We start from the raw sequence: 27,487 nt of genomic DNA on the forward strand, positions 1-27,487 counted from the left end.
TATTTGCAATCAAAAGTATCCGGTTTATTTAAAGGAAATAAACCAACGTTTTGAAAAGGTTAAAACGTAACAATATTTTGAATTTAAATTTTCTGAATATTAATTTCGATTTCGGAATTTCAATTGGATTTTTCTCAATATTAAATCAGATATTTCAATTTCAATTTATTTTTTCTCAATATTAATCCCAATAAGCAGCAAGGTCCCAAAAATTCAAGCAATTGAACATTTTGTTGGAATATGACTTGAATTTAACTTGAAAAATTAAATATTTTTTTCAACAAAAATCATTTGGCTTGTATTTATGTTACCTTTTTGCTGGAGGATACTGTTGATATAAAGTATAATACAACTTTAATTCAAGGCTGGAATTACATTTGCGTTCAGCTTGAATTCCAGTAAAAATACTTATTGCGAATTTGTTTTTTCTGAATTTCAATTTGTTATTTGGTATTTTCTCAATTTCAACATAAAATTGTGAAATTGTAATTAAAGCTGTTTGTATTCGAATATTGTGTTCAATATTTCTGTGTAGTTTTTATTGCCTTATAATTCGTTTTTGTTTTTAAAGTTTATTCAACTAGAATTTATTTTCTGCTAGAAAAACTATTGGAAAATTTATTGTTACTTTTAATTTTTCTATCAATACATTTACGATACGTATTGTTTTTAGCTTATTACACCATTTTTTTACTTTTACGTTTTCTCTTGTTTTATTACTTGTTTAGAACAGTTTTTTTTTGTTGCGTTACTTGTAGTACTGAAATGTTCTGGTTGTCTGAGTAGATAAACTACACATCATTAATTTTTTACATTAGACATGACTCATGTTATTGTTACTACAAATATAAGCCATGTAAAATAGCAAACAACAGAATGTAAAAAAAGTGTTTTACAAAACATGGACAAGTGGTGAACAATGACTGTAAAGGAGGCGCTACATTGCTTAGATTTAAGAAGAAATAAATTGTTATGCAGGTGAAGGTTTTCTTGAATACATTTTGCATAGAATTTTATATGGAGTTTTGTTCAAAGAAATATTTATTTAAGTTACTTATGGTGGATTGTTTGTTATATGCTGATATTTGGGAGTAGTTTTCTTTTTAGTTTATAAAAATTGCAACTATTTTATATGGAGCACATAGTAAAGCAATCGTTTATATTACAATCTTAAGAAAGGAATCGATTCGAAGGAAGGATAGTAGAAAAAAAGACAAAACAAAAAAAAAAAAAGAGAAATCAGTAACTTTTTCTTTATACGAGCCACTTGCTACCATGTTAATTATTTAACATAATCAGCCAACAATGAGAATGGAAAAACACTACCAGAAAACTATTGAACCTTTTCAGCAGAAAAAAAGGAAAAGAAAACCATGTGGAAAATGTAAAAAAGAAGAATTTGCTGTTGAAATGACAAACAAAACTTAACACGTAAGACATGCAAGACATTGAAAAATTAGCAGAAAATCTGTCAAAGTCTTTAAGATAATCTTAAAAATGCTGAAGACATGAGTACTTAACAGAAAACTGGAGAGATAAATGACAACTTCGACAAAGTATAAATAAAAAACTTGGGAGAAAAAAAGGGAAAAAGTTAAGCAATACAAAAGCTAATGGAAAGTTAGTCTGTTTAAATTCTTGGAATTTAAAAATGAATTGAATTTTGTTTCAACATTTTTTTACAGTTTTTAAACAATTAATTTTTTTTCTTGCTATGTTATGGTAAACTAAATTGTGACTGTTTTATAAATTCATTCCCAGTGCACAAAACAGTTTTACCACTGTTGCTTTTTTGTTCGATTAAAATCATAATGACTCCACTGGGACGTATGATTAATATTAATGCCAGGGCAATGTGAAATTATTGTTGTTTTAAAAGGGTTAAATTTAAACTAATTGTTTTAAAGTTAAATAAATAAACAAAACTGTTGAATACTGAGATTTCAACACTTTGCATTTTAAAGTAGTTGGAATATGTAAAGCTAATATAATATAAGAAATGCTGAAGAGATTTTCTTTGTTATACAATTTTATAGATTATTTGATTTTTTTTATTATTCTTCTAAATGTTTTTACATAATTACTATACTTCAAGGTTTATGTTCTCTTCTAATGACTAATTAATGACAGTCTTAGTTGTTTTACTTTTAATCATATGCAGTTTAATGGAAATTTGTTAAATTACTATTCATGTGTTTAATAAAATTAAATGAAGTGGAAATTGTTTTGTGGCGTATTAATTAAATGCATATGTTTTATTAAGTCATTTTCATTAAATCATAAAGCAGAGTTTAATAATAATTTGAATTGAATTAGAATTATTATGTAATTAGCAAAACAATCTTAATATTAAAGATATCGAAATGACTTATCAAGATTGACCTATATGGTTACACTGTATGTAATTTTTTAAGTCATGGAAATGTAACCATATACGGACACCAGTACGTGATAAAAGACCAAAAAAAAAAAGACTCGTGTCTCCCAGTTTTGCCCAAAGTCATGAACTTTTTTATGGGCCCCCAAAGATTTGGGTCCTCGGTGTCATTTTTTACAAAAAAGTGATCGTTTTCTCAAGATTGTATCTTGCAAACAGTTCGGAATTTTGATTTACCCTCTGAGGCAATGTTGTAGCTCTTATCATAAAGAACAAACATTGTGAACATATAAACCCAAAAAAACTTCATCTTCAAGATAAAAATCGCAAAAAAATTTAAAAAAATCGAATCGATTTTTTAAAGCTGCCTAAAAGTATGCTTTATTTTATAATAATTATATTGACTTATATTGACCTACCTAAACGGTGTTAAGAATTATTCCTAGGAAGTTCATATGTTCTAGAAAGTTGTTTATTGAGATCTTAGGTATATTTTTGTAGTTAATTGTTTCCTTGAATTTTGAACGGTTTGTTACCTATTGACCTGAACAGGGGAAAAAATGTAAACAAATGTAATTTTTTAAAGTTTTTTGCGATTTTGATCTTGAAGATGAAGTTTTTTTTGATTTTATATTTTCACAATTTGTGTTCTTTATGACAAGGATTACAACTTTGCATCATTGAGGCCCCAAATCTTTGGGGGCCCAAAAGAAAGTGCATGATTTTTGGCAAAACTGGGAGACATGGTCGTTTTTTTTTTGGTCTTTTATCACGTAGTGGTGTCCGTATATGGTTATATTTCCATGACTCAAAAAATTAGACACAAAGTAATCTAACAACATGGATACCATTTTCTGAAGCCGATTTAGCTTCATCAATATTTTTTGTTACAATTACAAGCGTTGTAGCATCCGCAATTTCTGGGAGATTCAATCTCTTTCATGGGTTTCAAATGTTAGGACTCTTCCACGAAAATAATTCTTTATTATTGCCACGAGGTATGCTGAGCTATTAAATTTTCCCCTATTTTTTTCAAAAAACAATTTTAATTTCTTCAACCATTTTTTTCATGATTGTTTTTTATATTTATCTCGAAGTTTACGTTAGTGAAGAGCCGCTCCTCCTATTCTGGTGTCAAAACCGCTCCTCCTTCTGTTGAGTCATCAGCGGTGCCTAAACGGCAGCGTTCCGTAGAGGATGCAATAGCCAAGAGCTAGCAGCCGGGACCCAAAAGGCTCAAAGCGGAACAAAGCTCGCTATCCAAGTCCTATAGAGCGATTATCAAAGTCAACCTTCGTAATGTGATGATGCTGGTTGATACCAGGGTCATACGGGTTTCGCATGGACGAAGTATGACCGGGATCCAGGTGGTATTGGTGAGCGAAATACCCCGAAAGTCTAGATCCATAGCTAAGATACCAGCTGAGCCATCTAGCCTGGAGGAAATCTTCGAGAATCTCCAGTGCTGTAACACAGAGCTTCCAATTCACGATTGAAAAGTTGTGAATGCAATCGTTGTCCTGAATAAGAACACTTTGGGTCCTCTAAGAAAAACACAAGGGAAGGTCTACTATGGATCATCCTGCGTGTCTACTTCTGGAAAGCATGTCTGACTGAATTATTGAAGATTTGGATCCCGAAGATATCTGGGGTCTTCAGAAAATTGATTTCAACAGACAGACAGACAGACGCTATCTAAAATTATATACTCTGTTTGCAAGATATGAGCCTGAAAAAATTATGACTTTGCAAAAATGACACCGAGTCCCCAAATTTTTGGAGTCCCATAAAAAAGTGCATGACTTTGGGCAAAACTGAGAGACACGGGTCTTTTTTTTTTGGTCTTTTATCACGTAGTTGTGTCCGTATATGGTTATATTTTTTCATGTTACACTGTGTTATTGGAGTTCATTTAAAATACTTTTGCGCTCAGAATTCAAATCAAGCTATTATTTATTGAGGTTCGGCGGCTATTGAAAAACTTAAGAAGAATCCTGTTCTCCACTTCTTCTAGTTGAAGGAAGCCTCAGCGAATATTTCGTAAAAGCTAACAAAATGATTTCATTCCATGCTATGGTTTGAAAGCAAATATAAAAGTATACGATCCCTTTCAGAACAAGAACAACAGGAAGAGAAATTATGGTTATATGATAGATAATGTTGTCTTGAATGCAGAGAGAAAAGGTCACTTGGAGAACGGGTTTAAGTCCAGTGGAGTTACATATTTTGAATGTAAGAAGTTGCGTTACAAAAGTTTCAAATTATGGACTAACTAAAACTTAAGAGGAAAATGTTAAAGTTTAAAGAAGGACATTATCATTCTTATCATATAAAGACAGGATATTTAACCTTTATGTCAACTGGGTATGTTTTGCTCTACCTTGGATAATCGGATCTACTTTATATTTCGTTGTATTCTAGCCAAAACTGTTTCCAAGTTTGGTTAGTATAGGATCATCCGTTTGGAAGATAAAGCTTATTTAGAAAGTTATACCCTTACGTCAACAGCATATATGGCTCGGTATGGCAACTTTGGAAATGTACTTTATCTTCCAAATGGATGATCCTAACCACACTTGGAACTATTACGTAAAACAGTTTTGGCTAGGATATTACGAAATTTAAAGCAGATCCAATTAGCCAGTTTAGAGCTACAGCGTTTTGAAAATGCTATAGTAAAACGCATGTAAATATAATGATATAATTGAAAAGTATACAGTTTTACCCACTCTACTTTACATTTTGGATTACAGCGGGTCCAAATATTTCCCGTTTGTTAGACATATGCATTAGTTGTTAGTCCTTTATTGGACTTACAACAAATATATGTGTCAAACTAGAAAAAAAAGAATTGTTTAAAAATCGTGACTGACTCCAAAGGCGATTTTTCGCTAGTTTTTCGGAAAAAAGCTCTTCTTTCCTTTTTAAGTTATCTAAAAAGTTTCTAAGAAGATGTATTAAGAATTTATTCCTTTTGAAAAGCCAACTTTACATTAAATTGTAAATTGTTGATACCAACAGGAGCAGTTCAATCCAGAAAGCGCTTATTTTGTATGTAAAATTCAAATTTAAAGAAAAAAAATCTTAAATCGCATAGTCGATATCAAAATATAGATTGGAAAATTCTATATAACTGCAAAAGTCAATTAAAAATATTCATAAATAAAAATTTATGAAAAATTTTTATCTTTGCAAAAACTCAATAAAAAGCTTTTTGTTTCATATTTTTCACAAAAGTATTCAATGATTTTTTTAATTGTCAAAAGTTATATATATTTTTGGAAAATAGACAAAATTCCCTTTCCATTGATGTAAAATTGCGGAAAACTTAACAACGCCTTCTTTGTGCGTGTAAAATATCATTCAATTCGTACAAAGGGTTTAGAAGCTACAGATTTATTTCCATCTATTTTTATACCATTCACCTTCGTGAGAAGGGTATATATAAGTTTGTCACTCCGTTTGTAATTTCCACAGTATAATTTTCCGACCCCACAAGGTGTATATGTATATTCTGGATCATTATAGATAGCGAAGTCGATTTATCCACGTCCGTCTGTATGTTGATCAACTTTCCGAAGCCCCCAAACAACTTACATACATGATTCATACATCAATATATCTGGAATTCTTCCGGCTCGGTCGGTTAAAATCGACAAAATCGGCCCATAAATAGCTGAGATATTAGGAAAAAACCGGAAAAACCTCGATTTTTGGCCTATTTTTGTTCTATATCTGGATAACTATAGAAAATATGAATATCTAATGACAGATATTTCAAAGTCCATTGCAACGATGTATATAAGGCTATATATAGTAAGTTGAACATACAATAGGTCAAAATCGGGAAAAAAATTTAAGCCGAATTTTTTTTCCATCAAAATTTTTTTTTTTTTATAAATTCTTTTGTTAAAATTTTTTTTTTAAAAATGAAAAAAAATTTTAAAAAATTAAAAAACAATTTGGAAAAAATTTTTGGAATACTTTATTGTAAAATATGCCAAAAAAAAATTTTTATTTAATTTTTGCATAAATACAAATTTTTCGAATTGAAATTAAATTTTTATTTATGAATAGTTTTTAATGAAATTTCTCAAATTTGTAGATTTTTCTATTTAAAATGGAAAAATAAAAACAAATTTTGAAATTTATTATCAGCAATCCCGTAATTCCCAAAAAAGTGTTGAAAAAATTCAAAAATGGAAATTTTTAGTTTTTTGGCTATAATATCCATACCAGGGTCGGAGTTATCGGAACCCTTTACAAAATAATTTAAAGCATATTGGGCCATCTAAAATCGGTTACTTTATTTTGATATCGAATTTGCGATTTGAGAATTTTTGCCCTAAATTTTAATTTTACATAAAAATAGGTGTTTTTTTAATGGACCTGGTCCCCTCGGTAAGAACAATTTTTAATTTTTATTTCAATTTGAATATTTTATGAAAACTTAGCTTTCAAAAAGTATAAATTCCTTATACATCCTTTTAGAATTTTTTGCGAAAACTTAAAAAGAAAAAGAATTCTTTTTTCCCAAAAAATTAGCGAAAAGTTCTTTTTCTATTTGACACATACATATGTTGTTATTCTAATAAAGGAAAACTGGAGAAAATCGGAAAATATTTGTATACGCTGTTATCAAAAAACTGGTGTAGGTTGGGTAAAAATGTTGAAAATTTAATTTTCAAACGCGAATATCTCCTAAGCTATAAGAGATAATTGATAGCTACGACTAGGTCTTTTCGTTCGTTGTAAAAATGTAACATACCCGAGGTGTCCTACTGTGAGGAGCCTTGGTCGCGCCTCTGGTGGGCCCTTGAGGTCCACGTTCAGAACTTAAACTCGACAACTCTTCTTCCTTGCGCATGTGAAATTTCATTTAAACAAATCTAACCATTTAGAAGTTACAGATTTATTTTCCATTTTTTTTCTACTGTAAAATGTAAACATTGACTTACGATAAAATCTTACCCCTTATAATTTTGAAGTTATTAACAATTTTGATATTCTGTGAACGCTAAAACATCAGTCGGTCCATAACATTTTAATTTTTGCTATAAAAAAAAAAATTTAAAATTTCGCTTACGATAATTTGGCGCTAAGGGCTCGATATGCTTGAAACCACTGAAGGAGAATTTGTAAGTCTATAAAAATTCCGACATCTATGTTACTCGGATACCAACTGCTGTTAATTGGCAAGTTATATTGGCCACTGTAGTTTGTTACACTACAATTCGCCACCTTATCCACATTTTTATGCATTGATCACACGCTGATCTTCATTCCATAATTTAACTGAAAATTAGTTTGTGTTGTGCCGTTTCCTTATTAACATTATATTTACCATGTATGTTAAAGAAATATAACAAATAATTAAGTTTAATTCAAAAGTTTTATTGTTTTAGTTTTCACTAAAAACTGCCCTACTTTTCTGTTCTTTAATTTCGCTACATACAAATATTTTCAAACATTAGCTGCCTTTGGCTTTAACCTATATCTACTTAAGCACACACAAAAAAAACATACATAAGTATAGAAATGTTTCTTCAAATTAAATCAAGCTGACATACAGTACGAATATTTGCATTGACTCTATCAAATACGTGCCTAAATATTATTTTCAACCTCATTTACTTTCACTAAGAAAATGTCCCAAAAGTATGCTACACTAAATTACTTATATTTCTTGGCTGAGTTCTGTTAGCTTAACAGACATACTTGTATAGGAACATAGAAATTTGCTAGAGTATGAGTATTTTTTTGGTTTTATTCTAGTGAATATTGCATTGCATCTGCATTGTGTCATTATGGTGAAATTTAAAGTTTTATTAGGATTTTCGTTTTCTTTTTGTTGTCATTGTTGAAGTTTTAGATGACTTTTCAGCTTCATGTTTTAGGAGATTTGCGTCTTGAGGAGCATGAAAAGGGAGAGTGTCCTTAGTCATAGTCTGTAAAATAAAGTTTTATACATATATTCTAATAAAATTAATTAGCCTTGTGTTATAATGAACCACACAATGCCACCTTTAGTTAGGTTTTCTAGTTGAGTTTCTAGTTCAGTTTAGTTTTTGGTATATAAGAGTTCTTTAGTGCTATTATGTGGTTAAACTATAATATGCATATTAGGGTGGTTATTTTTTTTGTGACTCTTTTGGATTTTCAATACTCCCAAAGTCGAAAATTATAATCCGTCATCTAGAAAATGCAGAAAAACTTATGGTTTTTAGATGACAAAAGACAATTTCAGACCCTAATGCAAAAGTGCAACATAAAGGGCAGCCCTAATTTAGACTGACACAGGCATTGGTGTACACTGTATGCAAACACTGACATATATTACTTACTCTGGCATATAAAAATATTTTGAAATTTAGCTAGAGAGGGAGCATAAAGTGTAAGTGATGCCTTGTGGTAAGTTTGCAAGCCTGTTGTAACTATATACCTACCAACATACATATTTTGAACTGTGTATAGTACGCTGTAGTGTATTTTGTATGTCACTGTAGGTTAAGTGTTACTAAATGTTATTTGAGTTTAGAGTTAAAGCAACTTATGCCACTATTTGACTACTCTCCTCTCCATTGCAGTCCTTATTATTTTTGTGTGTGTGTGTTTTTTTTTTGTATGCAAAAACTAACATGGCAATTATTTGATTTTTGTCACTTATATTTGAGGTTAAAAACTTTGTCTTCTACTTGTATTTTGTGTGCGGTTTTGCAAATGCTTTGTGTGTTTAAGTAAAATGACTTTAATGAGGCTGAATGGACAGGAGTGATTAAATGAATTAAAATGAGCTGGAAGAAATTAAATAATATGCTTGAGTAAATATGAAAAATATGTAGTTTTAAGTGGACATAATGAATGGCTGTTTAAATTTTTGCAAAAGAATGTTGACTAAATTGCTACATACATTTGCAGGTGTAAAAAATATAACAATGGAATTAGGATTACAATTAAGTTATTGTAGTGTAAAATTAAGTTAAGTTTATAACATTGAAGTTTCTATTTATCATAAACTTAAACGTGTTTTAAATATAGTTGAAAAAATAGTAAATATTGTAAATATTATAAATATTGAATAATTTTTCCTCTAGTGCGTATGATTAATATTAATTTTATTATAATTCACATTTTCGCTTGTAATTTAAACATTTTCTTCTCGATTTTAAAATTCTAAATGAATTTCTATGTATAACATTTTATAGCTATATACTTGATTTTAATTTCCAATTTTAAGTCACCTATTTTCTATACAAAAATTAAACAAAACCCAAATTAATCCCTAAAATATTCATATATTTCCTATTTTAAATATAAGGAAATTTTCAAAAATTTTTAACAATAAAATTATTTTATCTTTTGTAATAGGATTAATATTCACCCTTATCGTGGTTGTCGTAAACGTCTTACGCCTACGACTGTTTCGTACTAGATTAAAGATAAAATGCAAACTGTTTCTTTAATCTAGTACGAAACTGTCGTAGGCGTATGACGTTTAAGCCAACCACGATAAGGGTGATTGATTTTATTACAATTCGCATTTTCGCAGTTCTGTTAGTCTCTTAATGATTTTGAAATTTTCAGTGAATTTCAAGATTTTAAGATTTAACATATCTTTGACATAAAAAACTAAAATAAAATCGAATTTGAAACAAAAATATTTCAAATATATTCTCCAAATTTTTTCAATTTCAAACTTATAGCTTCCAAATGGTATATTTTAGTTAGTTGTGATGTAAAAGTTTTTCTATAAAAATTCTCAAGATAAATAAAATTTTAAATATGGAAATTCATTTATTAATAATAAATGTACTTTAGATGACAGAGAACAATAAATATAACAAAATTAATATTAATCATACGCAAGAGAGAGAAAATTGTAAATATTGTTAAATATTGTTAAATATTGTTAAATATTGGTAAATATTGTAAATATTGTAAATATTGTAAATATTGTAAATATAGTAAATATTGTAAATATTGTAAATATTGTAAATATTGTAAATATTGTAAATATTGCAAATATTGCAAATATTGCAAATATTGCAAATATTGCAAATATTGCAAATATTGCAAATATTGTAAATATTGTAATTATTGGAAATATTGTTAAATATTGTTAAATATTGTTAAATATTGGTAAATATTGGAAATATTGTTAAATATTGTTAAATATTGGTAAATATTGTAAATATTGTAAATATTGTAAATATTGTAAATATTGTAAATATTGTAAATATTGTAAATATTGTAAATATTGTAAATATTGTAAATATTGTAAATATTGTAAATATTGTAAATATTGTAAATATTGTAAATATTGTAAATATTGTAAATATTGTAAATATTGTAAATATTGTAAATATTGAAAATATTGTAAATATTGTAGATATTGTAAATATTGTAAATATTGTAAATATTGTAAATATTGTAAATATTGTAAATATTGTAAATATTGTAAATATTGTAAATATTGCAAATATTGTAAATATTGTAAATATTGTAAATATTGTAAATATTGTAAATATTGTAAATATTGTAAATATTGTAAATATTGTAAATATTGTAAATATTGTAAATATTGTAAATATTGTAAATATTGTAAATATTGTAAATATTGTAAATATTGTAAATATTGTAAATATTGTAAATATTGTAAATATTGTAAATATTGTAAATATTGTAAATATTGTAAATATTGTAAATATTGTAAATATTGTAAATATTGTAAATATTGTAAATATTGTAAATATTGTAAATATTGTAAATATTGTAAATATTGTAAATATTGTAAATATTGTAAATATTGTAAATATTGCAAATATTGTAAATATTGTAAATATTGTAAATATTGTAAATATTGTAAATATTTTAGATATAGTAAATATTGTAAATATTGTAAATATTGTAAATATTGTAAATATTGTAAATATTGTAAATATTGTAAATATTGTAAATATTGTAAATATTGTAAATATTGTAAATATTGTAAATATTGTAAATATTGTAAATATTGTAAATATTGTAAATATTGTAAATATTGTAAATATTGTAAATATTGTAAATATTGTAAATATTGTAAATATTGTAAATATTGTAAATATTGTAAATATTGTAAATATTGTAAATATTGTAAATATTGTAAATATTGTAAATATTGTAAATATTGTAAATATTGTAAATATTGTAAATATTGTAAATATTGTAAATATTGTAAATATTGTAAATATTGTAAATATTTTAGATATAGTAAATATTGTAAAAATTGTAAATATTATAAATATTGAAAATATTGTAAATACAGTGCACTCGCGATAATATGAACAACCTAACATACGAACACCCCAAAATATGAACACTTTTTTACTTCCTAGGCTACTCTAAAATATGAACTTAATGCAAAAGCTTTAAAATATGAACAGCTTATTTTTGTTGTGTATATCTACACAGTGTTGAAATCTAAATCAACAAGGGAGTGGCTAAATTCTAATTCAACCGCATAATAATTGTACATATAGTAAATATAGTAAATATTGTAAATATGTAAATATTGTAAATATTGTAAATATTGTAAATATTGTAAATATTGTAAATATGTAAATATTGTTAATTGTAAATATGTAAATATTGCAAACATTGTAGATGTAGTAAATATTGTGTTTCGATTTTGTTCAATTGAACCAGAATCTTTAACTGCAGCATTGCAGATTCATAAAATACAAACCGTCCAATACAATACACATAAATACAAGATTTAAATTAACCTTTAATCGTTGATCTTTAAAATTTACAATTATTTTATACGTACGTATGATTTATTTTTATTAAACCATTAATAATAAATATTAATCATACGACATGTTGAGCTCATATTTAATTTATGTTTTATACGAAACAAATTTGTGGAAATAATAGCTCATTATAAAATTTAATGAAAGTGATTGAAATAAAAAATGAATTATTTACATTCAATTAATGAACAAATATTAATGTTCACATTCGACGCAGTATTGAGCACGAAAACCCTAAGTCTGTGGTCAAAAACTGTATACATTAGAGTATATTTGCCACGTATTTTCCGTGTGTTTAATTTTTAATTGATTGTCATTGTCATACAGAAGCCAAGGGAATGAACATGAAAATTCAAAATTTTATTAGAATCAAAATTCTAATATAAATATTTTTAGTTCTACCAATACAATTTTTTTTTTTCTAAAGTATTTATGAGATTCGACTCTGCAAAATACTTATAGCAGCTAGTTAAATTTGTATATACCTTCATTTAATTTTTCTTCTCAAATATCGAGTATAATTTTTCATTTCCTGACACATTATTACACCTTGTCAAAATACGTAATAATTGTTAGCTTTTGCAACTTGTTAAACAAAAAACAAAAAAAAAAAAAATAATAACAAATTTGTGTCACATTTTCATGAGTTTTTGCCAAACTATTATAAACTCTATAAAATCGTATACAAATTGAAAAAGTTTTTAGTTTTAACGAAATTTGAACATAAACTTCAGCACAGACTCAAAATTGTAACAACATCTTCATCATATGTATGTATTAAATATATTTGTTTTCTGTAATATATTTTAGCTGAAAATGACTTGTTAGTCAGATGTGATAGTTTGTGGAAATAAATGAGTATATATATGGCTTTACTAAATAGTGGGGGACAAAAGTTAAGGTATGTAATGATAACAGAGGGATTAAATTAATATTCAATATAAATGCTAATAAATGTTTCCAACAATATAGTCTTGTAATTTAATTTGGTCATATTATTATTTATACTCAAACTCATATGTAGTCGAAACTGCTTTGAACAGTATTTTTGGCTTCGGGTTATTATGGGTTATAGACTTCTGATACTTACAATATATTTACGAGCTCAACATGCCGTATGATTAATATTTATTATTAATGGTTTATTAAAAATTAATCATACGTATATATAAAATAATTGTAAATTTTAAAAATTAATATTAAAGGATAATTTAAATTAAAATGTTAAATTATTTAGTTTACGTTTTGTTAAAAAAATATATTTTTATTTTTATTTTCACTTTTTCTTTTACAACCACGTCTTATCACTGACTAGGAAACTACTTAATTATAAGTAACATATTTATACCTAATAGGATGCACAATTGCTGTTCAACATAATATTGAATTGCAACATAATTATTTGCAATTATGTTTTTAATGTTCAGCGATTTTATTGTAAACAAGTTTTTGTAAATATTTTATTAACTGTCAGCAAATAATTTCTAGGTTCAATGAATCTTATTTAAGACAGTTTTTTTAAATTGTCATGCTGATTCCATAACTTGCATGTGTATTGTATTGAACGGTTTGTATTTCATGACTGTTAAAGATTCTGGTACATCGAACAAAATCGAGATTATGAAGGCTAGGGGTTAATTAAAAACAATATTTCCAAATTTACAATATTTGCAACTCTTAGAATATTTACAATACTTACAATACTTACACTATTTACAATATTTATAAAGTTTACAATACTACCATACTTACAATATTTACAACACTTACAATATTTACAAATTCTACAATATTTACAATAGTTAAAAAATTACAACATTTACAATATCTACAATAATTACAATATTTATAATATTTACATAATTGATAATGATTACAGTGCTTACAATATTAACAATACATATTCACAATATTTAAAATATTTACAATAATTATAATATTTTCAACATTTACAATCAGCAAATGAAGTTGGAGTATTTTCCCTTTTCCAATGTTTAATATTGAATATTTACAATATTTACAATATTTACAATATTTACAATATTTACAATATTTACAATATTTACAATATTTACAATATTTACAATATTTACAATATTTACAATATTTACAATATTTACAATATTTACAATATTTACAATATTTACAATATTTACAATATTTACAATATTTACAATATTTACAATATTTACAATATTTACAATATTTACAATATTTACAATATTTACAATATTTACAATATTTACAATATTTACAATATTTACAATATTTACAATATTTACAATATTTACAATATTTACAATATTTACAATATTTACAATATTTACAATATTTACAATATTTACAATATTTACAATATTTACAATACTTACAATATTTACAATATTTACAATATTTACAATATTTACAATATTTACAATATTTACAATATTTACAATATTTACAATATTTACAATATTTACAATATTTACAATATTTACAATATTTACAATATTTACAATATTTACAATATTTACAATATTTACAATATTTACAATATTTACAATATTTACAATATTTACAATATTTACAATATTTACAATATTTACAATATTTACAATATTTACAATATTTACAATATTTACAATATTTACAATACTTACAATATTTACAATATTTACAATATTTACAATATTTACAATATTTACAATATTTACAATATTTACAATATTTACAATATTTGCAATATTTACAATATTTGCAATATTTACAATATATACAATATTTATAATATCTACAATATTTACATTATTTACAATCCACTTAAAATTTCAAATTTTTATAAAAATTAATAAACTACTAAAATGTAAATTGTTAAAAAATTAATATTATTAATTATTTTATAGTTTAACCCTCTAACACACAAACTTTTAAAAGTTAGAAAAAGCTTTTAGGGTAACTATGACCCAATAAACTCAGAACACCTATCAGAAACTAATTTGCAAATAAAGTTTAGGAACCAGATGCAAAAAGGTGAAGAGTGCCTCAGGGCATTGTGTAACAATGTTTAGGTGTAACAATGTTTAGGTGTAACAATGTTTAGGTGTAACAAATGCATATGTAAACATTAATTATAATACGATTTTATTGTAAAACTAATGAAATATATAAGAAAATATTTTTTACTTTCAACGATGATACTCATAAAAACAATTTTTGGCATTTGAGTAGCATAAAAGAAGATTGGGTTTTGAGCAAACACACTGTGTTTGCGACTTTTTGCTTAGTTTGCACCATCTTTTTTTTTTCCTAATCAGATGGGAAAGTTTTCCATATTGTTATAACGGACATCATTAACTGAATATTTTGCTTCTTCGCCAACTTTTGAATTTCCTGGCTGTGGATGTTCTTTTGGAGTTCCGACTGATCATGAGTCAATGCGGATAATTTAATCCGTCTGCGTAAAAAACTATGAAATATAACATGCCGATAAATTTAGCCACAACCCGCAACAGTGCCCTGAAGCACCCCATAGTTTCTGCGTTCTCAGCACACTTTTTGTTAATTGTTAAACATTTACAGATTCATAGACTGAAAGAAGAATATCTTACCTTAAAAAAAAATTGTTGTAAATATAAATTATTTTTAAATCTTAAAATCGAAAGGAAAATGTGTAAATTACAAGCGAAAATGTAAATTATAACAAAATTAATATTAATCATACGCACTGGAGCAAATTATTAAATATTTAAAAATACATGAAAATCAACATAAGTGCTTAATAAATAACTTTGTAAGAATAAAATGGATTTGAACAAACGACTCTAGAGAGACACATATTCAGCATGACAATTTTAATTCTTGGTATATCATTGAAAATCCAAAAATAGTTTTCTCTCAAATTTGAAGTAGTTTGCAACATTTGCTCAATATTGTAAAACATAAAGTATAAATATATGTGCTACCTATTGAGACATATCAAGACAAAACGACCCAGTAACTTTTAGCGACATATGAGGGCATACAGGATAAACTTTTTTTGGAAGCATGGAGATGGGTGTTGCTTAACTTTTACCTCTGTAGCAATTTTTACTAATCTTTTACAACAAAATTGATGATTTCAACAATGTAACTTCTTTCGTTATGTTTTTTTTTCTTTTCTTAGCAATAATAACAACAATAGAAAAGTTTTTCTTATAACACCTTTCACAACACCAACATACCAACACTTAAGAACACATACCTGCACATTCTTACAAAAAAAAAGAAGAAAGATAAACTATTTCATAGATAAAATAACATATTTGTCATTTAATGTCATAGAAGGAAAAAGTTTTTTTACCAAAATCGAAAAAAAAGAAATCCAACCTTAGACAAGTAACCACCTTAAAATTAATAGGAATGAACTTTTCAGGAAAATTGCCAAATGCCAGGAAAAATACAAAAAACTACGTGATGAAATTTATAACATAAATACAGCAGCAACAATGTTACAATAATGTTAAATTAATGAAACAAATTATTAAGTTTTTTTTTTGTTTTTTTTGGTTAATTTAACAAAAACTGCCTCAATATGTAGTAATAAATAAATATATTTTTCTTTATCCGTTGCCTTTTTTCTTCTTTTATTTTTAGGTGGCGTGGATGCATTTCGAACAGAGTGCCATTCTGACGGTCCACAATCATGTAATTACCCGTAATCCCCGCATTAGTGTTACACATGACAAACATGACAAGCATCGTACATGGTTTCTGCACATCAATAATGTCCAAGAGGAAGATCGAGGCCGTTATATGTGTCAAATAAATACGGTGACAGCTAAAACACAATATGGTTTTGTTAAAGTTGTTGGTGAGTTTTTTTTTTTGTTATTTGAAGAAACTAAAATTATAATAAATTAGATATTAATGTTACAATAATACTAAATAATAATCGGTATTGAATTTTCATTCAATATTTTATTAAAACTCAAAAAACCTTTTGTTCTTTTAAACACTACTCGCTTTTGTTACTCATTCTATTATTGTTTGCATCAAGTTAAATGTCAGTGTAAGGGAAAATGACAGTATTTGCACTTGTTCCGGTTTTAAAAAGCTGACATATCAACATCCATCCGTTAACATACAAATTCAAAGGCATACATTAAGGTGGCCCTTTTTGGGACTGTTCTCAAGGAGAAAATTGTTCTTCATGATTTAGAAATCAAATGTTGGGAATTTGAGCTAAATGAAATAAAGATGAGAGGTTGCACATTTTGTTTAGAAAACAAATATTAATAAGTTGAGTATATGTTAGGGTTGATATCTCGGCAATTCAAGGGACATATTTTTCGGAAATTTTGCCAATTTTTTACTACCAGATTCACGGGATTTTTATATCGGCACAGTGGGGCAGAATCAAAATTTGTTGGAAATAGATCAGGTATTTTTCAACGGCTGGTCCAATCGGGATAAAATTTGACGTAGGCGTAGCCAAGGAGTATTCGAGTTTAAGTTATTAAAATGAGCCTTACAACTGATACAGGAGCTGCCTTATGGGGGCTCAAAGTAGGGTACCTTCGACATATAACATTTTTAAACACGTGCAATTTGTTTGTTTCTCATCCGATTTCATATTTATATTTTTGGAAAGCCATCGGCTTGCGTATGCTATATATCTGTTATAATTTCCGAGTTATAGGCATTTCAAAATTTTAATTTTAAAATTTTGCAAAATCTTGGTCCACTTTTTTAAAAATATATGTCATACTTTTGGACCGAATGGACTAGATTTTTTTGTAAGTTATACAACTAAATTACGAATAATATTCAAAAGATTTCAGAGCAATATCAATTATTGATCCAAAAATAAACGATCTTCAATTTATATTAGGGTGGCCCTTAATAAACGAAAGTTGGATTTTGGCCATTCTCACCCCCCAGTTTGGTGAACATTAGTAAAAAAATCATCCTGAAAAAATTTTAGGTAAATCGGTTGGGGTTAAGACGTGCCGCAAGCCCTCTGAAGTTTTGAGATGCATTTACAAGGGGAAAAAATTCATTTTTTTCAGTTTTTGTAAAAATTTTGCCATTAAAAAATTACTTTTGTAATTCAATTTAAAAGAATCGAAATGTGTACGTAATTGTCGTTCTAATGAGACATAAAAAACAGAAATCGGTTAAAAAATTTTAAAGTTATTAAAAATTCGCCAGGCCATTAACGTGTCTCAGGCCACTAGAACAAGAAATGTTGGAACAAAATTAACACATTTTGAGAAATATTAAAATAAAAGCTCATTTTTACTTAAAATATGTCCATATTTACTTGTATATGAGTTTTTGTCTTCGTAGGATACCGTTAACCTATTCTTAGGTATGAACAAAAAAAATTAATTTTTTTAACGGCAGTTTCAAAACTCCATTTTCAAATTTTTAAAAATTTTGTTAAACAAATTTCAGAATTTTTTGATCATCTCATTGGGATTTATTAAGAGTATAATAGGGAATTAAATCGTGAAAAAATTATGAAAATATCTCTTATAGTTTTTCCGTAACTGCGATTTAAATTTTGAAATTTTCGAGAAAAACCAATTATTTGGCAATTTTTAGGCCAATGAGCTCTATTTTCTTACTCTTATGAATTTTAAGCAAAACTTAATTAGAATATTATAGTCCAGATAATTCTAAATATATTCTGAAACTTTTACTAAAATCAAAAAACGTTAACCCTTAAATCGTGAAGGTCAAAGGTCAAATTTTTCAATATTTGGAATTTCTCTTGGAAAGATTTTGAAATGTTCGAAATGTTGTATATTTTTGGGCCGATTTTGATGAAATTTAACAAAAATATAACACAAAGCCTAGTATTTACAAAAGCAGCAGAAAAATTAAAATTAACCCTATATAGCACTTGGTGTTAAAATGACCCCAAACTTCTAAAACCATAAAAAATTATGATTTTAAAAGTTTGGTGTCATTTTAGCCCCAAGTGCCATTAAGCGTTAATTTCCATTCTTGTGCTGTTATTATAAACCCTAGAGTTTATGTTATATTTTTGTTAAATTTCATCAAAATCGGCCCAAAAATATACAACATTTCGATCATTTCGAAATCTTTCCAAGAGAAATTCCAAATATTGAAAAATTTTACCTTTGACCTTCACGATTTAAGGGTTAACGTCTTCCGATTTTAGTAGAAGTTTCAGAGTATATTTTGAATTATCTGGACTATAATATTCTGAATAGGTTTTACTTAAAATTCATAAGAGCAAGGAAATAGAGCTCATTGGCCTAAAAATTGCCAAATAATTGGTTTTTCTCGAAAATTTCAAAATTTAAATCGCAGGTACGGAAAAACTATAAGAGATATTTTCATAATTTTTTCACATTTTTATTCCCTATTATACTCTTAATAAATCCCAATGAGATGATCAAAAAATTCTGAAATTTGTTTAACAAAATTTTTAAAAATTTGAAAATGGAGTTTTGAAACTGCCGTTAAAAAAATTAAATTTTTTTGTTCATACCTAAGAATAGGTTAACGGTATCCTACGAAGACAAAAACTCATATACAAGTAAATATGGACATATTTTAAGTAAAAATGAGCTTTTATTTTAATATTTCTCAAAATATGTTAATTTTGTTCCTACATTTCATGTTCTAGTGGCCTGAGACACGTTAATGGCCTGGCGAATTTTTAATAACTTTAACATTTTTTGACCGATTTCTGTTTTTTATGTCTCATTAGAACGACAATTACGTACACATTTCGATTCATTTAAATTAAATTACAAAAGTAATTTTTTAATGGCAAAATTTTTACAAAAACTGAAAAAAAATCATTTTTTCCCCTTGTAAATGCATCTCAAAACTTCAGAGGGCTTGCGGCACGTCTTAACCCCAACCGATTTACCTAAAAATTTTTCAGGATGATTTTTTTGCTAATGTTCACCAAACTGGAGGGTGAGAATGGCCAAAATCCAACTTTCGTTTATTAAGGGCCACCCTAATTTATATATTCAAAAAATAATTAATTTTAGCTGTTTTTTGTCCGAAAAGGTGACTCGATTCTTTTTTTATTAAAAATACACTTTCTTTAAGAACATATTTTATATTTTTCTATAAGATATCTTTACGGAGAACAACTTGGTATAAAGAACATGTCCCATTTTTCGAATATGTCGCCACTACACCCTTCGGAATGTGACCTATTTTTTTTTATCAAAATTTCAACTTTGGGCCACATGTTCTAAAATCTCAAAGCTGGGATCAGAAAACGGAAAATAGCTTTTGAAACCCTGATGTGTTCCCTATTTATCCCCAAAGTATTTTCCCAGCATCAAAGGAAATGTGGACCCTATAAGCAAAGTTGTAAAAAATACAATTTTTGGGATTTTCGCTCCAATTTTTAGGAATTGCGGGTTTCCTTTTGACCTCTTAATAAGGTTTTTTTACACTTTGTTATTTAGAATGACAAATTTAATAAACGTTGAAAATTTCATTGAATTTTGTTAATAAATAAAGATTTTATCACATATTACATATTTATTGAGTTTATACAAAGATGGAGGTTTAATGTGGCATATTTTTGAATCTAATTGAGATATTGATTTGAAATTTTTTTTGTAAGACCAAAACTGAACTTATCTAAATAAAAGAGATTAGTTCGGTATCAAATTGGTCCTAATATTTGCATTCCTATTAAAATTTTGATAGAAATTTTAGTTTTAGGAACTCAATAAATATGTAATATGCAAAAATCGTAATTTATTAACAAAACTGAATGAAATTTTCAAAGTTTTTTAAAGTTGTCATTCTAAATAACAAAGTGTATAGGGCATCCCCCAAGTCCTAATAATTGGAGCGAAAATGTCACAAATGGTATTTTTTACAATTTTGCCCATAGGATAGAAGAATGTTTTTTAATAAAAACAAGTAATAAAGTATTGTCAGTCAAACCCTACACTAAGTAAAAGATCAAAAACATTTTTCTTTTAAAATTTAAATAATTTATATTTTTGAGTGATTTTCGGAAGTGGAGTTATATGGCAGCTATGACCAATTATGGACCGCTCACCATGAAATTATGTCGTGTGATTTGTGTCTATATGAAAGTTAAGTCTATTGAATTTTGTGTGTATACCAAAATTTTTAAGTGATTTATTCACGTTAAAGTGATTTTCGGAAGCGGGTCTCTATGGCAGCTATGACAAATTATGAACCGATCGTAACAAAATTTTGTGACATGAATTTTGTATTAAAGGAAAAGACCTAAGCTTTCTTTTGAGAAAAAAAATTAATAAAAAAAAGAGTCCATTTTGGAAAAAAAAAGTCAAAAAGGTTTTTGATTTTTCAAAAAAAAGTAAAAAATTGTATGTCTTGAGTTACAAAACATTTTTTTTATAGATATCCCACTCGCATCCCACTAAGCGACAAAAAGGGTGTTAAAGGAAAACACATAAGCTTTCTTCTGAGCAAAAAAAAAAAATTAAAAAATGGGTCCATTTTTTTAAAAAAAGTCAACAAAGTTTTTGATTTTGCAAGAAAAATCAAAAATTTTAAATCTTGAGTTACAAAATATTTTTTTATTTTTTAATAGAACTAACATTGGTGCAAATTTCATCGCGATCGGAAGACATCGATTTCAAAAGTTGGTTCACTTGACGTGAAATTCCCCATATATAAAACTTATTTCGAGCGTAATTTGTGTAGATACATATATAAATTAAACATTTATGATCGATAAAGTCCAATTTCGAGAGGACATTTGTATGCGGGCTAGGTGAAATAATAGACCGATTTCAACCAGTTTCACTAGGCATGGTCCTTGGGCCGAAGAAATTATATGTACCAAATATTGTCGAAATATCTTCAAAATTGCGACCTGTACTCTGCGCACAAGATTTATATGGACAGCCAGCCAACCAACCAACCAACCAACCAACCAGTCAACCAGCCAGACGGACATCGTTTAATCGACTCAGAAAGTGATTCTAAGTCGATCGGTATACTTTAAGGTGGGTGTTAGACCAATATTTTTGAGCGTTACAAACATCTGCAAAAACGCATTATACCCTCACCACTATGGTGGTGTAGGGTATAAAAAGGTTAAGTAGCCTTTTCCCCCAAAAAAATGCAAATATTTTTTAATTTTAAAATCGAAAATTGTTTATTTTTGGATTTATAATTGATATTGCTCTGTAATCGTTTGTATATTATTGGTAAATTAGCTGTCTAACTAAAAAAAGCGGAAAAAAGCGGTTTTTATTTTTAATAATTTTCATATCATTTTAATATTACATATCTGTCATTTATTCTCGCTTAGTTATTGAATAATTTATTGTAACCAACAAAGTTTTTTTTTTTGCCTCGACAATATCGAATATATGCGGGAAGTTTTGCTTTACATCACAAGTTTGAAAAAAGTGCCGCAGAAGCACACCGATTGCTCATCCAAGCTTCAAATGAATGTGATTCATCGGTTTCAATGTGCGAGAGATGGTCTTGGCATGGAAGACAAAGATCGCCCAGGCCAGCCAAAAAATTTTAAAGTCCATGAATTGGAGGCTATACTCCATGAAGATTGTTGACAAACTCAACAAGAGCTTGCAAAATAATTGGGAGCTATTCAAGCAGCAAATTCAAAAAATTTGCAAGCAGCAGGATTCATCCAAAAGCAGGGAAATTGAGTACCATACGAAGCTGAGAGACCTTGAAAGATGATTTTGTATGTCGGAAATAATGTTTGAACGCTATAAAAGAAAATAATTTTTGCACCGAAACATTACTTGTGATGAAAAATAGATCCATAAAGATAATGTAAAAGCCAAATATCCATGGCACTAAGACACAACTGATTCGTTTTGCCGAAAAAGACCAGACATGAAACCCTAATATTCCATCATGACAACGCTAGGCCACATGTTTGAATACTTGCTAAAAATTAGAATAAATTGGATGAGAAGTTTTGCCTCACTCGATTTATGGTCCAGATCGTTTATTTTGGTTGGTGCAGAATACTTTATTTGGGATACGCTTCACGTCGGAACAGAGTATCCGATATAGGCTTGATTTCTTCTTGGCCTCAAGAGATGAGCAGTCCTTTTGTCATGGAATCCAGAAAGAATGCAAAATGTCATAGCAAAAATGCGCAATACTTTGAATAATTGTATATTGTACATTTGTTTAAAAATAAAAGTTAAAAATGTTTTATGTCTATATGGAAGTTCTTTGTGTTGAATTTTGTGTTTACACCAACATTTTTGAGATATTTATGCTCGTGAAAGTGATTTTCGGAAGCGTGCCTTATATGGGAGCTATGACTAATTATGAACCGATCATCATAAAATTAGGTGACATTAATTCAGTTTATATAAAACATATTTGGAGCAAAATTTGTGTAGATACCTATATAAATTATACATTTACGACCGATAAAGTATAATTTCGGGAGAACATTTGTATGGGTGCTAGATGAAATAATGGACCGATTTCAGTCATTTTCAACAAAATTCATCCCAGGGCCGAACAAAATGTATGCACCAAATTTTATCGCAATATCTTCAAAACTGAGACTTGTACTTTGCGCCAGCTATATGAACAGGTAAAATAAAAATAGGAAAAAAATTTGGGAGTAATTTCATTCAAATGAAAAAAGTGTTCAACAAACAGGTCAACAAGTATATATAGGCTTAAAGAGGACACTTTGGCCTTTCTCTTGGTGATATAATTTGTTTAACCCCTTTTGACCTTAAGCTCTTCTATTCCGCTGAAATTCAAATTTGACTAAAATATAATACCTGAGAAAAAAATTAATAACACATCAGGTATAAACGGTACAGTGACAAATCATACCAGTTCTTAAAGACTATTATCCTACCAACATAACAAAAGAAAAATCATCCAATTATCTATAACAGTTTGCGAGTAATGATAATTTAATTCTGATCAAATTTACAAAAATCACATTTTTTATAAAATGATATAAAATATTTGACTTTAACAGCATGCCACGCACACAATCGACAATATTTTTATCTAATTTTTTGGCTGCCTTAGTTTAAATATGTTTACTATTGAATGGCATTCAAATTTTTGAAATCGGAGTTAACAAAAAGTTGGACTTTTGGCCTATGAAATTGAGATATGAGCCACCGTGCGACGCATAGTGGCCATTTGATAATTTTTGAACCAAATGAGATAATCAAAAAATTTAAAAGGCATATGATAGATAATTGATCAGCTTATTAAATGAGTGTTTGAAAATGGTTTCAAGTGCATATTTATGTGTTAGAAAAGTTGAAATTTGTGGAAAAATCCAGTGAAAAAAAAATATTTTTTAAAATGTTTTATGTTTCTTTTTAAAGGCTTTTATGATTTAAAATTATTTCTGAAAAGATTAAAAAAATTTTGGAAAAAACATTTTTTTTTTTGGTTTTACACGCTTATATGTCATTTTTGGAACCATGTATTTTTTCAAAATTTTACCTCTAGCAAAAAATGGAACAAGAACGGGCATTAGGTAAATGAATAATCAAAGAACTTATTTTGAAAATATGGCAAACATAACAATTGATAGTTTTGCTTTATTTTCCATCAAAGTTGAGAAATATTGAAAAAATATATAGTTGATAGATATCGTTTGGAACAATGTCTTTTTTCAAAATTTTACATCTAGCAAAAAATGGGGCAAGGACGGGCAGCTGAAAATTTTTGCATTAGGTAAAGGAATAATAAAAATTGTGGGTTTTTTTGACAACTGAAACTCAGTCGACTTTGAAGGGCAATATATTCTGAACCAAAAATCTCATTGTAATAAGAGTAGCATATTTGAAATCGTTGGACAATTTACGGTAAAATACTTTTATTCAAAATTGTTTAGGCGTACACTGTGTGACAACATAAACTTGTTTATGCCATAACTGAATCAGAAATTCTGTAAATAAAAAATTATTTACAGAATATCGGTAATGGTATTGTAGCGGTAATGATAATTGCAGTTATTTCGGTAGCGATAGTTAAGCGGTTGCAGTAGCCGAACTAAGATTGTATTTTGAGGTAACGATCTTTCCTAAACTCTATATTAATGTTAGTAATTGCAACATGTTGTTATTTTCCCTACTACTGACAGCAGTGGTAGGGCATTCAAAAGTCGTAGGTTTATACATTTATTTGTTATACACATATTTATTATAATTTACATATTATACTCATACATACATAGATATGTATGTATGATGTATATTTTCTCAATAACTCTTATCACTAAATCTCTAGCCAGCTCAGAGCAATCAATTAATATTTGTTTATTTTCACAGAATAGTAGCATTTGAAATTTCAACGTTGCGACACACAGAAACATGAAGAAAGTATTTAAAGCTATTTTATTAATTTACCTAAACATCTGTTTGACAAGTTTTAAATTCGTACAAACAGCCAACACAGAAATGAAACCCTGTGAGAATTTCCATAAATATGAGTGCAGTGTGGAAAATCGAGATCCCAACTATGAAGAAATTTCTCAGAAATTAGATGATCAGATGAATAAGCAGCTGTTAAGTCATCTAGCAACGGTAATACAAGAGAAGCCAGCGAACTTGGCGACATTTAAAGACAAAATAATAACATACTTTGAGGCTTGCAATAATAAAGCACCGAATTATTTTGGTGAATATTTCGTTCCATTCGAACAATTGTTGGCGGATAAGACTTATAATTTCTGGCCTTTGTTGGGCAGAATGCAGTCGTATGGCTTTAATAATGTCATACTAAATCATCGTATAACCAGGAATATGGATAATACATTAAATATTCATCTGTCTTCTGCAGATATAGCAGAAGATGAGCCTTTAGATTCCGATGACCCTACGTTGCTTAATGTATTAACATATTTGGGCTACCAGAGTAAATGGGCAGTACAAAAATGGTTGAATAACAGCATAAAATGGCAAGATATAGCAACAAAATATACACAATTGAAATACAAGGCAAAACTGAAAATAAATTTTAAAACAATTAATCTGCAATTGTATACAAGGCTGCATTCATATCTTCAGAATTTATTGGAGGCAGAGATTGATAATCTCTCCGTTATCACTATAGATGTGAGGTATTATAAGTTTTTGATTTATACAAATTGGAGTCCTGAAGAGCAGAAACAGATTTGCGAATATTTATTTATTAAATTTCTGTACTATTTGGAGCAGGACGACACAGAAGCCTTTGAACCTCTGGCGTGTGTAAAAGATTTAAGAAATAAATTTGATTTAGGCATGAATTATATATATTATGAACAGTTTTTCAAACAAAATGAAATCAAATACAAGACGGCGCTTTTTAGCATGCTGCAATATATTAAAATCTTCATGTCGGATCAGTTTAAAGCGAATCATTTGCAACTCTCTGGCAAACAAATAGAATTCTTGCTAAACAAATTGCAGGCAGTTAAAATAAATATTGGAAATTTGCCAGATAATTTCAATTTAACGCAAATAAATACATTTTATCAGGCTATACCCAAGTTGAGTAGCAGCAATTATTGCAAAAATTATTTGTTATTATTGAAGCAGAGATTTCGTGAATCACTGGCCTATATGCAAAATCAAACCTATTCCCTAGGGACTGACAGTACTACGGCTACTACTCCCAGCCTGCCCTTTTATGTGCTCAATAAAAACATGGTTGTCATACCATTTGGCAGTTTCCAATTGCCCCTGTTCCACTACCAGCAAACGTCTCTGCAACAGCTTTCCGTTTTTGGTTTTATTATGGCTCATGAACTAACTCATGCAGTCGGTATGGTGGGCTTAAGATTTGACCAGCAAGGAACCGAATTGCTTCATCCGTCTGATATATTAGAAAATGCTAATTTTAGGGCTTCAGTAAATTGTATGCAAGACCAAGAGCCCACGGACTGTGTACATGAACGTATTGCCGATTTTTTTGCCGTGCGTGTGGTATATCATATTTATTTGGAGTATTATGCTAAGGGAGGGCAGGAGGATTGGAGCAAAGAATTCTTTGAGAATTTGGCACAATTATTTTGTGGCAATAGCAGGCTACAATATATTGCTCATGATAGCGATCCAGTGCGTTTGAATCAAATTGTTAAGAATTTTCCACCATTCGCCCGGACCTTTGATTGTCCAGCGGACACAGCCATGAATTTGAAAACTAAATGTCGTCTTTATTAAGTAAATAAGGCATTTGCATTATAGCCTCATGATAATTTTAAAATAAACTTATAAAATATAATAATAAGTTTAGTTTAAGAACATATTTATTATGTTATTCTAAATGTTTTAAATATTTTAAGGTTTTAGCTGAAATGTTTTTATATACCCCGTGTCGATACTTGATTTTG

At 27.9% G+C, this 27,487-nt stretch overlaps 2 protein-coding genes across 2 annotated transcripts in view; both read left to right on the plus strand.

Annotated features, from left to right (window-relative positions):
• The window catches only part of DIP-epsilon (Dpr-interacting protein epsilon), a 353,851-nt gene that overhangs the window by 153,355 nt on the left and 173,009 nt on the right, over window positions 1-27,487 (plus strand). The window contains exon 3 of the mRNA XM_065501297.1: window positions 16,783-16,999. Coding sequence (XP_065357369.1) covers window positions 16,783-16,999 — 217 coding nt within the window. The remainder of the gene's footprint in view (window positions 1-16,782; window positions 17,000-27,487) is intronic.
• Window positions 25,478-27,462, plus strand: LOC135952225 (membrane metallo-endopeptidase-like 1). The gene has a single exon (XM_065502074.1). It carries the CDS (start codon window positions 25,485-25,487, stop codon window positions 27,315-27,317), a length of 1,833 nt encoding a protein of 610 aa, XP_065358146.1. The 5' UTR covers window positions 25,478-25,484; the 3' UTR covers window positions 27,318-27,462.

The sequence above is a fragment of the Calliphora vicina genome, chromosome 2 (genome assembly GCF_958450345.1).
Source record: "Calliphora vicina chromosome 2, idCalVici1.1, whole genome shotgun sequence".
NCBI lineage: Eukaryota > Metazoa > Arthropoda > Insecta > Diptera > Calliphoridae > Calliphora > Calliphora vicina.